Consider the following 15,143-nt stretch of genomic DNA (forward strand, 5'->3'; position numbering starts at 1 on the left):
CTTTTCATTTTTGTCAACAAAAAAAAAGGGGGGGGGGGAGTAGGGTGGGCTGTTTGCTTGTTTGTTGGAAAACCAAAAAAATATTTTTTTCAGTTTTCAGTAACTGAAAAATGATGGGAAACCTAAAAAAACCTACATAAAATTACAATGAAAAATATTTTTTGTTTGTTTAATACGTTTTCATCCCGTTCTAATACCACTTCAAGAGTAGCCCTAGGGGGCGCTGAGACTCCCTGATGCCCCTCTGAGTCATCATTCCTCCTCTAATTCCCCCTCCTTCCAGGGAGGACTAATTTACTCTTGGCCTATCCCAGCAGCGCACACACACACACACAGACACACAGACACGCTGACACTGCTGCCTGGCCAATGAGATGAGGTGGAGCTAATACATCCATTCTCTGCCAAACTGGGAGGTGGCGGAGAAAAGCAAACCTGTGTCTGCTTACTTCTGGGCACTTGGATTCATGGTCCATGTGACCCATGCATGGATACAAGGTCATTCCTAAGCCCCAGTACTCCCTTGTGCCAGCACTAATCTATGTCACGAACTGGCCTCAAATGAGGCCTATTCTCTTTTCCAATGCACGCATGCACCCTCTGATACTTTAAGTGGGAGTTCCAACCAGGGAACAAAACTTGGCCCATATGTGTTGCTTCTCTCTTGACCCCAGAACAGCCTGTTTACAAAAATGCTGGGCAAGAGTGAGACATGTCAAAGGGTGTTTTGCTTGGCTGTACAGGGCATTTGTCCCCATTGAGCTCCAATGTGTTTCAAGAATGTTTAAAAAAAAAAGAAAGAGAATGTGAAGACCATTTAAAGGGCAAGCCATCAGCAGCTGTGCCATCTCCCCCGTCAGCTGCTGGCACTTGTCATTTGCTGACATCACCTAAAACAAACCCAGCATCAGGACATTTAAATTTTAAAGCATGCTCACCCCAGCTGTTATCACAACACTCCTTAGACCCATTTACAGTTGCTCCATGCTGTCCTTCCGAGTCCTCTCTAACCAGCTTCGTTACTGATTTCTTTAAAGGTTCCATTCCTCTGAATAGTAATATTCCTTCCAGTTCTCCTGTGATTTTCATCCTGCCCCCAATGGGGTCACTGGTGGCTAAGCTTCTTCTCCCAACTATAAGCAGCCTGGTCTTCCTCCCAACCATCAGCATCGCAGCCAAGCGAAGATTCCACATGGAAGCCATGGTTTATTTCTTCACTATGTTCTTTGTTGCGGTAAGAATGCCTTCCATTTGTTTTGGTGACAATGTCCTATTTTACCCCGCTCTGCAGAATCTCCATTGGGAAATCAATTGGCTAGTGGGCTGAAAGATTTAAAAACAAACAAACAGGAATCTTATGAAATACTAAAGGGGGAAAACACCATACCCTGGGAGGGAACATAGCATACTGCGTATCTGAAAAATATCCACTATTGGATGCGTTTCCCACTGTGTATTACCCTGAGTATCCAGAATGGGATCCTTCAGTTTATGGTAACACAGAGCAGTGATCATAAGGAAATATATTTGAATCCTTTATACTCATTGCAAATTTAGGGTTTGGTAGTGTCTGTCAGTTTGTCCTAAACAGTCGGTAAGTGGCCATCCTGTATTTTGGTTTTTTAACTGTATTTAAAGGAAGTTGATGTTTTGTGATTTTAGGCCAAAGCACGTGGTAGAATTGTTGGTTTTACAGTAGCTGAATTATGGTGTCATTAGCGCTGGAAAAAGGGGAATTTCTGGAGGAGCAGTGGAAAGATTGAGGAACATCCCACAGAGTTTTAAAGAAAGATGATTATTAACCTTCCAGACTGGCAGAGCAGACTTGAAATTGTACCAGCCTAGATTGAAAATCCACTTGCCTTCCCTCCCCATGATGATAATGAGGGCAGGAAAGCTATTTTGTTCACATGCGCACACGGAAATAATGAACTCACTTGCTCCAGTCATGTAGGTGAGTAGAACTTTGTGCAATTGTTATCTCGATTATTATACACCCATTCTGCTTACATATACAGAACAGAATTTGCATCATCAACGTAGTTCCCTTTCAGACACAGCGAGGATGAGCATGGTAGAAAAACCAGAACAGAACTGGATTTCTTCCACCCTGCCTGATAACTGAACTAATATAATATTTAGCCATTTTAATCATAGATTTCAAAGCACTTTGTAATGGCGAGTAAGAATCATTATGCCCGTGTTAAGGAAACCCAGGCACAGAAACCTTAGGTGACCTACCCAGCAGCATCAAAGCACGTCAGTGGCAGAGCTAGGAGTAGCACACACGTCTCTAGATGCACAGTCCAGTATTCCATTCATTGGATCACACTCTTCCCTCATTATAAAGGCCAGCATTGTTAACATGGAAAAAAATCCTGCTAGTATCTAAAAACCTACCAACTAGCTAATAAAACTGCACCATGCCACGTAAACACTTTCTGCACCATTTTAAGGCTTGTTACAACTCCCACTGAAGTCCATAGAAAGCTTGCCCTGGACTTCAGTGGGAGGTGGATCAGGCCCTTAGAGAATAATCTGAAGATGCAAAATATTAAAATGTAAGAAAAGGGAGACAGCTGCCAGGGCTGTCAGAATACGTCAGGAAGAGCAACGCAGCTTTGCAGCTGCTGCTGTTGCCTGCATTGTATAGTCCCATTCCGACTCCCCCAAAGGAAATTCTTCAGACCAGTGAAAGCATATGTCCATCTTAGACAAGTGCTTCCCACTTCAGTCAGAAATGCTCTCTCCCACTCTCTCCTCCCCATCTCCAGCCTTCTCAAAACCTAACCAGCAGGGGAAAGAGTCCTATCAATGGCAAAAGCAGCTATAGCAAACAGAATGAGCTGAAGAACTTGCAGCAATTCTCATCATCATTTATATTGGTATCCCCAGAGAGAAATGACAGCAAGAATTGTTTAAGGATGCCCATTTGGCAATAAATTAAGAGATCAAATCGGGAACTGAGAAGCATCCCAGAGCTAGCAGAGGGGACCAAGTGGAGTCTAGTTGTCAGGGGAAGAGACTAAAGCTAGGCAAATACTACAAAAGAATTCCCACGGATACACCTTTAATTTTTTCCAGTGAATTTCCTTTTGCCTGTGCTCAGGCCCATTTTGCATGAAAACATTTTGCAAATGTTCTAGCGAATGAGTTTACAGGCAGGAACATCCCTGAACCGGTCAAGTTTAAGGGAATGGTGCAGAGTTCTCCAGAAGGTGAAACTTGCCTTTATACAGAGAAACAGCACAAAGGCCTGGGCACAATGCAAGTCCCACCTAGGCTCAGTTACATGCTGGTCCCCTGACTATGGAACAGTTTCACCCAGAAAACTCACTGTGAATTCATTCACACCGGAAACATGACCCCAGAGATAGGGAAAGGAAGCTCATCCTGTGAGCTGTGTCTCCCTTCAAAACAGCTTGACCATCAAACACCAGGCGCCTGCCACGAGCTGTTCACAGGTCAGCTGCAGACCAAGACTTTCAGCAAATGAGTCTTAATGAGGATTCATTGGTGAAAGGGATGCTTGTCTGCAGGCAACTGGCGAACAGGAATAAAGGCAACATTTCCTGAACAAATTATTTCATTAATCACCAGGCTGTAGTCAGGATTCTGGGGTTCTGTTCCTGACTGGACCACTGATCTATTGTATGTCTACACAGCAATCAGCGGTGCGCCTGCAACACGTGTAGACGCTTGTTCTAGTTCGCTTGAGTAACGATATCAGTCAACCTGCAGCAGCATGGGCAGTACAAGCTGGCCAGGACTCTGGCTATGTATTTGACCAGCTAGCCTCTGCTGGTTGGAGCTTCATTGCTATTGTTATTAGAGTTAGCTAGATCAAAGCTGGTTCAGGTATGCCTCCACATGCTTCAGTCATAGCTCTGATTGTGGTGTAGACATAGCCTTCGAGGCTGATCCAGTACCCATTGAAGTCAATGGAAGCCTTTCCTTTTCCTTCAGTGGGCTTTGAATCAAGACTTCAGGGCTTGACAAGGAGCAGAGACGACAGACACTAAAAAATTACCTAGTCATGTCTGCATTTGTAACGTGCCTCTGTATTATCCTTTTTAATAGATTTACCATGCGTGTGACGGACCTGGTTTGTCAGTGCTGTGTTTCATGCGGTACGATATTCTGGAGTATTTCAGCATCTATGGGACAGCTTTGTCCATTTGGGTATCACTGATGGGTAAGCATGAGTCTATCAGTTCTTAAAATGTTACAGTATTTGTGAGTTGGTGCTTTAGGTACAGGACTTGTTGGTGTGCTTCAGTCACGAGAAATATGCTTTCTCCTCTCACCCCGCAACTGGCGGCGCCAACTTTGAGATGTTCCTTTAGGGAACCCAGCCCAAGATATGGATTATTCTGATTCGTATTGAGCTAGGGCCTCAGGGTTATAATCACGGAGCAGGATCCCTTTGGGCTAGGTGCTGTACAAACCCAGAACAAATTGACAGTACCTGTCCTAAAGAGTTCTGGAAAAGCTCTGGATCCAAAGACAAGCATTAATTCTTGACAGGTCTGTTTAGGTATTTGTACCACACTCCTCACTCTGGAAGCCAAGGAGCCCACAGATGTATGTCCACCACCATTATCAACCCTTAAGCACATCTTTTTATACCAGGGCTCATTTCGTCAAATCCAGGCAAACATACATAAGCACATCCAAACTCATTTCTTTAAACAAATAAATTGCCCTGGTTTATCAGGGCCTGGAAGGAAATGGAAATGGAAAAAATATTTCACTATCATTTTTATTTAAAATCTGTGGATTTTGATGGTTTTCATTTTTTCCTTTTCTCCGCCTACCGCCCATCCCACATTTCCCATTTCCCTTTTTCCATAAAGGGGAAAGAAAGGGCAAAGAAAAAAGAACAATAAATGAGGAAGAAAAAAAGACTACATTTTCCCTCTCCAATTCTGTCAACAAATTCTTTGGGAAAAAAAAATTTCACAAGAATTTCAGATTTTGGAAAAAAGGCCAGTTTTCAACAAAAAATGTTTCATTAAAAAAACTCCAACCAGTTCTAGCATATCTTCTTGCTTGATTCAAATGAACCAATGGCCAATCATTAAGTTCTACCAACTTTTCAAATGCTCAGGTGAGATTTTACACAGTCACATTCCCAACATGCCATTTTTCCCCATCTCTGTGGTCTCTTTTGATGGAAGGATGACTCGGCCAATCCCTGTTTTCCGTGATCCTTCAAGCCCAGGGTATCCAGGGCTTTTGCAGCATTTACACAGAAGAGGGGGACGGGGGTACTTCACCCCACAACAAGGAACATGATAAACCTTCTGCATGTTAAAATGAGTGTGGCAAAAGTTAATCACAAATATGGTTCAGCTCAACAACAGTTTGTATATTAAGAAAAGGATTCAATCTATCCATCGTGTTTGTTGTGATGACTTAAAAAAAACAGGCAAATAAGATTCCAGGGCCATTCTCTAGTAGATTATAGCAATTTCCAGGTAAGTCAGATTTGATCCATATACCTTGGCAGGTTGCAGCGTGGTTGAACTTGATTGCTTTATTATTGAATTTTTTAAAAAATTTAAAAAATCAGGATTAAGCAGTTTAAACTATTGACCAGCAGGGAAAGAAATTAAAATGCGGACATTTATCCCTGTAAAAATGTGATCCAAGGACATAGAAGGTGTGGTGACTGAAATGCAGGGATAGCTTTTCACCATGTTGCTTGTAAAGATTGAAGGCACATGTGCGTACGTACAGAACCTTGGGCACGTTTCCTGGAATGCAAATCCAAGACAGCCATAACACAGCTGTGTAAGCTGGAAAAGCATGGAGCCCACTGGGATCCATAACTTTTATCAGTTATTACCTGACTGTGCTGAACAAAAGCGTCTAATAATTCACTCGCATTGGCAACTTCAAGGTTCCAAACTTCAGGCAGATGTCTGCGCAGCCAACCTGGCCCAGCCAAACCCACTTAGAAGGATTCAGATCTTAGGATGGACAGGGCCAGAACAGTCCTATCGGATCACATATAGAAGATAATGCAAAGTAGCTTGGGCGGAGGGTTCAAAGTGAAGAGAATTAGGAGGAAGCTAGAGACCCTATCATGCCTAAACCATTGACTCAGTTGTGTCAAGTGCCTTAGCCTCCTTAGCCTGAAACTGACTGCTACATAGTTCCCGAGGGTCTCCTGGGAAAGTTAATTCAACCACTTCCACCACCTTGAAACATCTGAGTTTGGCTGACATTTGCACAGCCAATTACTAGGAGAGCTTAGTCACACAAGTCCCATTGGAATTCATGGGAGCTGTGGGGGTAAATTCACCTTGTCATCTTTGGAAATCTTAGACCCTTTTGAAAAGTTTACCCAAAGGTTAAGTGGCTTACAAGCCTAAGTTCCATTTTCAAAAGGGACTGAGTCCCTTAGGAGCCTAAATCCCTTTGATTTTCAGTGCGACGCAGGCTCCTAAATGCCTACCTCACTTATGAAATTGGAACGTAGACACCTAAGTGTCTTAAATACTTGAAAAGTTTATCCTTTGTCTCCTGCAAAAATGCCTTGGAAAGCCCCACACAAGAGAATTCTGAGCCATGCAGTTTATATTCCCTACAGATAACCCAGCAGGTCCTGTCTCACACTAGGGTGCTAAAGAACTAGATGGGCCCAATTCTACCTCTACTATTAACAAGATTTCTGCAGTTATTTGATCTCCTCATTGCACTTTATTGGGAAGAAATGATCACCCTGGCTAGTATTGTTAGTGGTTCTGTGTTTGTACAGCACCGAGCACAATAGGGTCCTAGTCTATGACTCTGGCCCCTAGACACCACGGTAATAAAAATAATTAATAATCATCATCATCACAATTATGTCATGCCACCGTGTGGTACAGTGGGAAATATCCTTTTGTGCCACTGCCTGGTACAATACAATGCTGCCTTGTGCCGTTCCAAAACTTAATTGCTTTGACAGACAAGCTGAAGATGTCAAAAGCTAACTTCCTACTGCTTCTCTTAGTCTGTAATTGATGACTTGGGGGAAGGAGGTAGCCAGCTACACAGTGCTAACTGATCTGATCCTGGGCAGTTTGTCAGCTGGGAAAGCTGCCACATGAAATATTAGAAAGCACTGAGTGGGTCATGAGACTGGATGAATATTCCTAGCCTGTTGCTCTGCATGCAGAGAGGGCCAGGTACTTTAGAACTAGCTGGTCTTAGATTGCTCCATTTTAAGTTGTGCCACTTGGGAGAAGCTGAAATACTTCACTCTGGTGGGAAAGGGCTGACTGTGCCTGGGAATGGTATGAGAATATAGCCTCTGTGCTGTCAGTTCAGACACAGGTCAGGTCAGTGTTGTTGAATCCTAGAAATGTAGGGCTGGAAGGGACTTCAAGAAGTCACCAGGTCCAGCCCCCTGCGCTGAGGCAGGACCAGGTATCCCTAGACCATGCCTGATCAGTGTTTGTCCAGCCTGTTCTTAAAAACCTCCCTTGGAAGCCTTTTCCAGAGCTTAACTACCCTCATAGTTAGATAGTTTCTCCTCCTATCTCACCTACATCTCCCTTGCTGCCAATGAAAACCATTGCCCCTCGTCCTACCTTCAGCGGACGTGGAGAACAATTGATCACCGTCCTCTTTATAACAGCCCTTAACATATTTGAAGACTTATCAGGTCCCTGCTCGGGCATCTTTTCTCACGACTAAACATGCCCAGTTTTAAACCCTTCCTCGTAGGTCAGGTGCACTACACTAGACACACGACAGCAGTGTGCAGCCCCTGTGTAAGACACGTTTGCTGATCTCAGCATGTCCCCTGCACTGCCAAACATGCCCCAAAGCCCTGACTGCAGCTAGAATCTCACTCTGTGTGCGAGACCTCCCCAGTGTCTCTGGCTGGTGTTCTGCTAACCTCCCCTTCACCCCAGCTTTCCTGGAGGCCAGTAGCTCTGGTGACATCAATGCTCATGAAAGCTATCTTAGACGCAGCACTGTGGGTGACTCTCCATCTCTGACTAAAGCTGGCCCCAGTTGGCGGTGAGGGAAGGAAATGGACTGTAGGGTAGAACATTGTCATGAGAAATTAAATGACCTTTTTTTTTTCCATCAGAGATCCTGGGAGTCAGGAGATCTGGGATCTACTCCCAACTCTGCCAGAGGTTTCCTGCCCACCCTTGGGCAAACCACTTTGCCTCTCTATGCTTCACTTTTCCCATACACTGGTATAATAATACTGACCTAACAAAGGTGTGGTGGGCTTAGGGTCAAATTCTCAGGGCCCCCATCAGCCTTGTATAGCCCTAAATGAACCCTTGGACGGAAGGTGCTATTGAAACACCAAGTATCTGGAGCAAAATTAAAACAATGGAAGATTAGATGCTCTGATCCTCACTTTGGTTTGTGCCATGCAGCTCTGGCAGAGTTCGATGAGCCTAAAAGGTCGACCTTTCTGATGTTCGGCGTACTCACCATAGCAGTGAGGATTTACCATGACCGATGGGGATATGGCGTCTACTCAGGACCAATCGGGACGGCCGTCCTTGTGATAACCGTGAAATGGGTAAGTAAGAAACCCATTGGCCATTTTGTGTGGGCTAAAAGTCACTTCTGGATAGAAGGCTGCCAAGATCTATCCACCACATCAGTCCCACTTAAGCCCTGAGGTTTTATACCCACCTTTCAGCCTACCATCAGAGAATAGATTGTGAGTTTCCCAGTAAAGCTTTCAAACTACATAGAGGACTCTGCAGGGGGAATCATTTTCTTTTCTAAACCAAAGTCTGTGCAGGGCATTATGACATGGGGGCTGGATTCAGCAGGAAAGTAGGGGAGATATTCTATCAGAGGAATAAATAGCATTTCTTGTTCAATGAAAACTGAAAGCAGGCAAATAACAAAAAGCTTTTGTCATAATTTCTGGATTTGATTGGTCTGAGCCACTCTAGCATATCTCATGTTCTTATGTGTCTAGTCATCAAGAACATGTTTATGGAGTTTTTACAATAACCAAGAGGCAGGGTAATCTGGTAAATTGCTCTGAAATCAATGGAAGATTTGCATAAAGATGGGTGGTATAGTAGGTTGAACAAACACAGGCCTGATTCTGTTTTAAGGCAACACAACTTGACTTCCAACTCCTGGGGTGACTAAAAAACAACAGCTTTTCAAAGGGCATAGTGTGTGGCAAAACTGCTACGTTGCCACACGTCAAATTTATTAGCGAGAGAGAGAGTGTCAGAGTTATTAGAGAGCCTGTGTGTGTGTGTGTGTGTGTGTGTATCTGCATAACAGGAGCTCCAAGGATTACAAGTTGATAGAACAAAGATTGTGTAAGGATGTTACCAAGCATCGTGGAAATGCAACGCGCCAAGTCCCAAGCTAAACGATGTCACTAACCTTCACCTAAAGCTCTGCAGAGAGCTAACACTCCTCTATTCGTATTTATTGTATTATAGTAGCCCCCAAAAGTCCCATTGTGCCAGGTGCTATACAATGCAAACACATAGTAAGAACCAGACCTTGGCCCAAAGAGTTTACAAGTAGCAGCCATCCCCTTTTCCCAGAGGGAAACTGAGGCACAGAGAGGGCTAAGTAACTGGCCCAAGGTCACACAGGGAGTCTGTGACAGAGGTGGGAATTGAACCCAGCTCTGCCTGAATCCTAGTTCCGTGCTTTAAACACAAGACCATCCTCCTGCCCAACCTGGAGAAATCTCATGGCTCATCCATCCCCAGAGTGCCATTCTCCATGCACATTTTAGAGGCCCCACACCCAGCCCTGAAAAACCAACATACCTTAGAAATAAAGATGGCCCTTCCCCCAGACTGCCTCATTTCCCATGCTCTCCCATGGTCCCTGTGCAAAGTTCAGACCAAACAAATCTCTCTTATGGGTGCCATGTAGGATATTCTCCATCATGCTCTTTTTCATGGGTCTTTCACTGCTGGGCAGGTGCATCAGCAGACTCCATATGCCCACATCCCACCTTCATGGCGAGAAGCTATTCAAGGGGTTGGCCATACAGCATTCCTGTGGAGAGTTGCATGAGAAGGTGGGATGCCCAGGGTTAAACTGCCTGCTTCTCAATTATCCTGTTCACTTTCTAAATCCCAAATTATAGTCAGTGCCTCTGGCAGAAATCTCCAGGGCACTTGAGACTTCTCAGATCCAAAAAGCTGGCTTTAAATTCCTGCTTCTGATCACAGGACATTTTTATCCACTAGCCGGCACAGCATCTGCTCACGTGAACCTCTTGGCTGGCATAGCAGGAGGAGACAGGTCAGGACTGAGGTGCATTAGCAGAGTTTTTGGGGAAGGTCTAGGATGGAAAGGTGTGCTGCAGGTGATGACGGGGGCACATTGGCAGAGCTGCGCAAGTGCATAGATGGAATAGCAGATGGTGCTGCAGGTCAGGATAGGGGTGCATAGTCAGAACGACGTGAAGGCCTAATAGCAACGTGATTTGTTGTGGAGAAGGAAAAAGCAACCAAGTGTCTGCTCAGTCTGTACCTCACTCTACTCAAGACTCACTTTTGAAAGCAGCGAACAAGGGAGCAACCGTCCCCATTTCGTGTCAGGTCCCAGGCATTAAGAGTACAGCTTTAGGGTCAAAGAGAATAACCCAACCAGCCATTCACTCTCAGGAACCGTCACACAGCCTGGATAGTTCTAAAGCGTGCTTCATTCTTGTGCAAATCTGCAGCATTGTTAGTTCCCCCCGGTATAGAGCCTGTACAGGTTCTGAATCAGCGGTTTTGCTTGGTTTGGTTTTTAATGGCACGAGATCTTTCAGAAGCTGAACAATGAGACTGAAAATGGGGCGGGAGTACTTCCCGTGCTTTCTGTTCCCTTCCAGCTGCAGAAGATGAAAGAGAAGAGAGGCCTGTACCCAGACAAGAGCGTCTACACTCAACAGATTGGTCCAGGCTTCTGCTTTGGGGCATTAGCGCTCATGCTGAGATTCTTTTTTGAGGTACCTGTTTGTGCAATAAATGAGGGTGATAATGACAGGGTGTGAGGGACATTCCCAGGCTAAGAGGATCATTGGCTTAAATCCAGCCTAGGTCAGAATTAATGTAAAATTGTTGCCTACAGGAGTCGGTGGGTCTTAATCTTCGTCCAGTTGCCAGTGGATAGGTGTCCAGTTCATACACAAAAACCGACACCAGAAGCTCACCTGAGCAGACGTGCTGAGTCATGCTTCAGGTGCCTTCATCCCTGTTTTGGCTCCTTGTGATCCACAAGACACCCGCCAAACCCTGTAGCCGTCTAAACTCACTCAGCACCTAAATGTCAGGTGAAAGGTCCCTCGGCACCCATGTTGTTGCCTCTGAACATACACATGGCTGCTTCACCCTAAGTGTCTGGACACCTATCTCCAACTAAGCCCCAAAGCAACTCAGGAACCAGGGGAAGACGGGTATTCATCCGCCTAAGTCATGTGTGGGATCCGACCCAGTAGACATACTCAGAGGACACATAATGGATTGGGCCCCAAACAAAATCCTGCTAAAGAAAATGATCTGCTAATTACTAGGGGTCTCCTGAAAACCTGGCCATGTGTGAGTTAGGCAAAGGCCAAAACACAAATCAGTGGTGAATTCGGGAACTGAACCCAGGAGTTCTGAGGAAGGGCCTGATTCAATGCCTGCTGAAATCAGTGGAAGGATTCCGACTCCAATGGGCATTGGATTGGGCCCTAAAGCTTCTCTTGTAACCACTTCACTATGCTCTTTTCCTGTATAAAACGCACTACATCACCACTGTCCAGGGGAGAAAAGAATGAGATAACCCTCTTGACACAGCCTCTAGCCGAGCACATATTTAGCCCTTATGTTACTGCCATTCCATGTATGGGGAGCGAACGATACAACTTCACAGGGACACCCGAGGATTATTATTCAAAGCTTTAAATAATTGCAATTTCTAGCAGACCATAAAAATGTCATTTAGCACAAATTCCACCCCCATCCACAATCTCCCCCTCCTTCCTGCTGCTCCCACTCCAGCGGCGGGCCGGAGACATCTTTCTCCTCCAGCAGCTCTCCCCTGACTGAGCTGAAGGGCCTGGCTTTTATACTTCCCCTTCCTGTCACGTGGGTTGTGCCGTCCCTAGGCCTGCCCACCAACTGGCGTAGGTCGGCCCCTCAGCATTGGCCACGCCACTTCGCTACACTCCTGTACAGGCACCTGAATAAGGGCCTGATTTTCAGAAGGGCTCTGCATTCCTCGGGGCCTCATATTTAGGTGACAAAACAGGAGCCAATTTCTTTTGATAACTTGGCCTTCTAGCGGAGGCTGAATCCTGCTGACCTCCGAGCAGTTAATTGGTAAACCACGCTGGGTCAGATGGTTGAGTCTACTTGGATATAACTCCTTTGTGGGAGACCATGGCTAGCAAATAAATTCACTCCATAAGGATGACATTACCCTAGAGAGCAGCCTCATGAAGGCACGTTCCATGTCTATGGGGATTTTCCAATACCTGGTCTAAGCCCAAGCATACCAAAGCACTTGAAGGCTGCTGTACCATCTTAGGTGAGAGGCACTGCAACTTTGAAAGTATGTTGCTAGATGCTATGCCGTGGTCTTTTCATCTCACTGCCCCATGCCATGCTGGTGTGTTTGTGGCACTGCACGCAGCACATCTCCAGAGCTTCCCAGACGTGGGGCTCCAGCAGCAACATCCAGCCAGAGCTCAGTAAAAAGTGCAACAAAAAATTCACCCCCCTTTTGTGTTCACTTTCTGTGAGCATTCGTGTGACTGGTCTGTACCAGCAGGAGTGGTCCGCAGAGTGCAAACTTTCGGTACATACATCCAGGCATCAGTAGAGAGCTAAATGTAACACAGTGGCAGAGAACTAATTGTAAATCTGGATACTGCAGGCATTCGCACCATAAATCTGCTGATAGGCCTGATCCAAAGTCCGCTGAAGTCAATGGAAAGACTGCTGTTGACTTCAGTGGGTTTTGGATCAGGCCCTATAAGAGTAATGCTCATCCAGTCAGGGAACAGAAATTATACCATGTGACTTAGTTGACCAATCACAACTAAGCAGCACAGCTTGAATTTCAAATAGTAAGGCACTGAGTTGACAGTGTTTGAACTGGGTCCCAGGGCAGAGAACATGGTATTAAACCTGTCCTGGATGTGCATGAAATACACTCAAATTCCAGAGATGTGAGAATCTTGAACCCAGAGAGGACCCACCTCCTCCAGCAGTGGAAACTCTCATTGACACTGTCTTTTGTTGCAGGAGTGGGATTACACCTACGTGCATAGCTTTTATCATTGTGCTTTGGCCATGTCCTTTGTTCTGCTGCTGCCCAAGGTGAACAAGAAGGCAGGGAATTCAGGAAACCCCGCCAAATTGGACTGCTCCACTCTCTGCTGCTGCGTGTGATAAGATCTTCCCTCTGCCTGGAGACTGGGGCTTCTACATCCCAACATGCACCTGTTCGCAACCTCGAAGAACTGTAAAAAAGTTACGCAGTCCTCGCTCTTTACTCCAATGGGGATTGTGACCAGAAACAAGCTGCCCGCTGCGAAGCCTTTTTCCTACAGTAGAAAAGAATTTCACTACACCTCCCACACCAAAGTCCAGGTTACTACACATTTTTAGTTTGCTGGTGAACAAAACTGATCCTATTCAACCTGAAAGGCCTTGTCTCTTGGCCATCATTCATGCCAGAGTCCGTGTGTCTATGTAGCCAGCTGATAACTTTCTCAGTAACTGTATATTCCCCCAAAGAGAAACTTGTCAACCTTAGAGAAGTCCTGGCTGGCAAGTGATTCTGTCCATTGGCTACTGAGTAAATCCAGCAGGTCTTTGCCTCTCCCATAGAGTTCTGCTGGCCACATATCCCCATGGAGCATCACGTTTTCTTTGCCTTTGGAAATGAGCATTAATGTTGCACCTTGCACACTTGCAAGTGTGAGTTTGCTACGCCTGAGTGAGTGGGGTTTTGCTTCCTGTAACACTGCAGTAACAGAGCCTGTATTTTTGCTAGAAATGTACTATTTTATTTATGCCTTCACTTGACATTATATATTTAACATATTGATTTTGTAAGCATGGCATAACCACACCTTTAACACTGTGATTTGCATATAGAGCAGATACCAGAGTTTAGGGTCACACAACCACCCTAGCCTTAATGTCATTATTAGCTCTTTAGAGAAAGAGCCACGAATTTACAGAGCACCTTACAGACAGAGGGGTGATGGGATCCCTGCCTTTGAGAGCTTGCAGCCTAAATAAGGCAAGACAAGACAACTGTGCAGAAGGGGGAGAGCGGAAGGTTTGTGGATGAAGAGTAGCGGAGAAGTGGAACTGACTGAAGAGGGATGTGAAGAAGCAGAGAGGACAGAGAGAGACTGTCCCAGGTGTAAAAAGCAGCATGATGATAGGCACAGAGGCCATGGCCGTGAATGATCAATCTGAAATCTGAGGCTATATACACCATGGATGGGAAAGGACCTTAATCCAGCATGCTGCTTTGAAGGTCCTGCGGGGGCACTGGGAGGGCTCCTACAGGGGCACTCGGAGCCTAGCTTGGAAGTCTGGTGCACAGGGGATCCAGCTGTTGTTCTTTCCAGCTAGTCACGGGAACTCTTGCAAATACTAAGTAAAACCCCGATGCTCTGGCTCAGCTCATACTCACACCTCACTCAGGTAAACTGCTCCGCAAAGTCAATGGCAGTTTTGCCCGAGCAAGGACTGAACAAGAAGCTGAAGGATTTGCCGCCCCCCTTCCTCCCCCAGCTGACATCCTCTCTTCTGCCAAATCCACTCTGCCTCAAGAGTTAGCTGCAACACTGGGCACTTTGTGCTTGCAAACCTGTTTGGCTCCCCCATCCACCAGGTGCGCTTGCACAGAAGCTCATTAGTATGTAAACTACATGGAAAATCAGAGGCACAGAAAGAAGCTCCTGGAAGGGCGGGGACGAGCTGTAACCCTATAGCATCCCATCTAACAGACTATTTACTATAGCAGAAGTGTAGGATTAATTTAGACGTCCTGGGAGAAAAGCCAAGACTATATGTCATGGACAATTCGAGTAGTATTGATAAACAGTGATGTCCATTGAAGGCCTGCATTAAGCCTGGGTTCCTCAGGAGCAGAACTCCATGGGGGTCATTCATTAGAGCAGCCTCCTG

The 15,143-nt window shown here is 45.6% G+C and overlaps 1 protein-coding gene across 1 annotated transcript; it reads left to right on the top strand.

The window, feature by feature from the left end:
* The first annotated feature begins 1,007 nt into the window (after positions 1–1,007).
* MYMK (myomaker, myoblast fusion factor) lies at positions 1,008–14,043 on the top strand. The gene is made up of 5 exons (XM_067541606.1): positions 1,008–1,234; positions 4,081–4,195; positions 8,394–8,542; positions 10,838–10,954; positions 13,239–14,043. The coding sequence occupies exons 1-5, from the start codon at positions 1,100–1,102 to the stop codon at positions 13,383–13,385; spliced, it is 663 nt and encodes a 220-aa protein (XP_067397707.1). The 5' UTR covers positions 1,008–1,099; the 3' UTR covers positions 13,386–14,043.
* Positions 14,044–15,143: the final 1,100 nt, after the last annotated feature.

The sequence above is a fragment of the Emydura macquarii genome, unplaced genomic scaffold, assembly GCF_026122565.2.
Source record: "Emydura macquarii macquarii isolate MOO-44397 ecotype Brisbane River unplaced genomic scaffold, CSIRO-AGI_Emac_v2 contig_691, whole genome shotgun sequence".
Lineage (NCBI taxonomy): Eukaryota > Metazoa > Chordata > Testudines > Chelidae > Emydura > Emydura macquarii.

What these genes read in the sequence shown, in the direction of transcription:
- MYMK (XM_067541606.1), top strand. Translation starts at nt 1,100, where the DNA reads ATGGGGTCACTGGTGGCTAAGCTTCTTCTCCCAACTATAAGCAGCCTG. An exon ending in CATTTGGGTATCACTGATGG is followed by an intron (nt 4,196 to 8,393) that starts GTAAGCATGAGT and finishes TGTGCCATGCAG; the next exon opens with CTCTGGCAGAGTTCGATGAG. An exon ending in TTGTGATAACCGTGAAATGG is followed by an intron (nt 8,543 to 10,837) that starts GTAAGTAAGAAA and finishes GTTCCCTTCCAG; the next exon opens with CTGCAGAAGATGAAAGAGAA.